Raw genomic sequence first — 2,182 nt, forward strand, 5'->3', positions numbered from 1 at the left:
CTGCCAGAGGAATACATTTAATCAAGAACTTGCCCAGGTCTATAGCAGTACGCTGGATCACACAGCGTCTTAACATCCCTTTCTTGTGACACCACGTAGCATAAATAAGGCACAGGCCACAAAATCATCGTCCTTCCCTATGGATAAAAGATGTACCGCTTCAGCAATAATGCTGTAGATAAAGACCACCCCAGCCTCAGGCTAAAAGTCTCAGGTATAACTAGATACACAAAGCTTTTGGGTCTGATATCTTTTATTAGACCAGCCAAATAGTGGTAAAAAAATTCCTTTCTTTGCAAGCTTTCGAGCACATACATCCTCCTTAGCACTACGGATGAAAGGGACTTGGGGGTCATCATTGACCACAAGATGAACATGAGCCTGCAATGCGATGCTGCGGCTAGTAAAGCGACCAAAACGCTGGCCTGCATCCATAGATGCTTCTCAAGCAAATCCTGGGATGTCATCCTCCCCTTGTACTCGGCCTTGGTGAGGTCGCAGCTGGAGTACTGCGTCCAGTTTTGGGCTCCACAATTCAGAAAGGATGTGGAGAAGCTTGAGAGAGTGCAGAGGAGAGCCACGCGCATAATCAGAGGTCAGGAATACAGACCTTATGATAAGAGGCTGAGAGCCATGCAACTCTTCATCCTGGAAAAGCGCGGGCCCAGGGGTGATTTGGTGGCCACCTATAAGTTTATCATGTGTGCTCACCAGGATCTGGGGGAATGTCTGTTCACCAGAGCACCCCAAGGGATGACAAGGTCGAACGGTCACAAACTCCTCTATGAACGTTTCAGGCTGGACATAAGGAACAACTTCTTTACTGTCCGAGCCCCCAAGGCCTGGAACAGACTGCCGCCGGAGGTGGTTCAAGTGCCTACCTTGAATGCCTTCAAGACACATTTGGGTATTTATCTTGCTGGGATCCTATGACCCCTGCTGACTTCCTGCCCCTGGGGCAGGGGGATGGACTCAATGATCTTCCGAGGTCCCTTCCAGCCCTGACGTCTATGAATCTATGAATCCTTCAGGCTGAGGAGAATTCAAAGACTGTAAAAGTCCTCCAAGGTAGAAAATAAACTCCTTTTGGCACAGGAGAGGTAGGGGGTGGAAGTTTATCCCCCCTGGGTATCTGAGAGTCCTGTTGTGAGCACATTGCTCTGTGATGTGCAGGGTGTAACTATGCTTATAACAGTCAAATGCATTTCTATATAAGTAGACAAAGTTCTTTGGGCAGATGCGATATCTTTTATTAGACCACCTAAATAAATAGTTGGAAAAATTGTTCTTTGCAAGCTTTGGGGCACAAACACCATTCTTCAGGTACTGGGAGAGTCTGCAGGTGTCTGTGCGTTCTCTCAGGTGGAACAGGCGGACAAGGATCTTTAGGTTCTTGTCTGCCTGTGTCCTTAGCCCGACAACCTACAACCACCAACGCTTGGGTGGAATAGAAGCTTAAGCCAACGTGCAAAATGCAGGTCTGTGCAAATGCAAATGCATGGCAGGGAAGATCAGAGGGGTGTGAGTTAATAGGTATGAGGCAGGTAGGTGTGGGGCGGAATGTTGACCCTCCCGGGTAAATGTAGCTGGTAAAATGTAGAGAGGTTATCAGATGGCCATGTGCCATAAATCCAGCGCCTATGTTTAGTCCATGTTTTTTTGTATCCTATAGATTTATGAAGTAAAGTTTGTAGGCTCATCTATGAAAGGTGTTTTGTAAATTCCCTTTGAGGATCAGAACAGGGGGCGTTTATACACGTGCTCCCGGAGACGTAGGGAGGGCACTTTAATTAGTGCAGCTCCCAGAGGTGCGCTAATTAAAAGAGCCCGGAGCGTCACATGTATCAGCGTTCCTGTGCTGAAAAATGGCCGTGGGACACTTTGAACTAAAACTTGAATGGGTTTAAGTTTAAAGTTCCTCACTGGCATTTTTCAGCTGATACGTGTGAAGCTGGAGGGTGCTGGCGCGTGGTAATTTCCACGCTCAATCGAGTCTGCTCCAGCGTGCTGGAATGACAGCGCGTCAGAGCACACTCCCTGCGCATGTATAGGAGCCCTGAGAGACTGGAGACAGAGTGGTTGTCTTGTGAGAAATGTGCACCCACAGGTAATTGGGTATTTTTGTCTCTGATGGCTTTTCGGTGTGCATTCATTCTGGTACACAGTTGTTCGGTTTCTCCTA

At 47.8% G+C, this 2,182-nt stretch overlaps 1 protein-coding gene across 1 annotated transcript in view; it reads left to right on the forward strand.

Annotated features, from left to right (window-relative positions):
* Window positions 1–1,535: 1,535 nt before the first annotated feature.
* SCYL1 (SCY1 like pseudokinase 1) overlaps window positions 1,536–2,182 on the forward strand; it is a 27,941-nt gene continuing 27,294 nt past the window's right edge. The window contains exon 1 of the mRNA XM_006033208.3: window positions 1,536–1,544. Within this exon, the coding sequence (XP_006033270.1) occupies window positions 1,536–1,544 (9 nt within the window). The remainder of the gene's footprint in view (window positions 1,545–2,182) is intronic.

Source organism: Alligator sinensis, unplaced genomic scaffold (genome assembly GCF_000455745.1).
Source record: "Alligator sinensis unplaced genomic scaffold, ASM45574v1 scaffold1302_1, whole genome shotgun sequence".
Lineage (NCBI taxonomy): Eukaryota > Metazoa > Chordata > Crocodylia > Alligatoridae > Alligator > Alligator sinensis.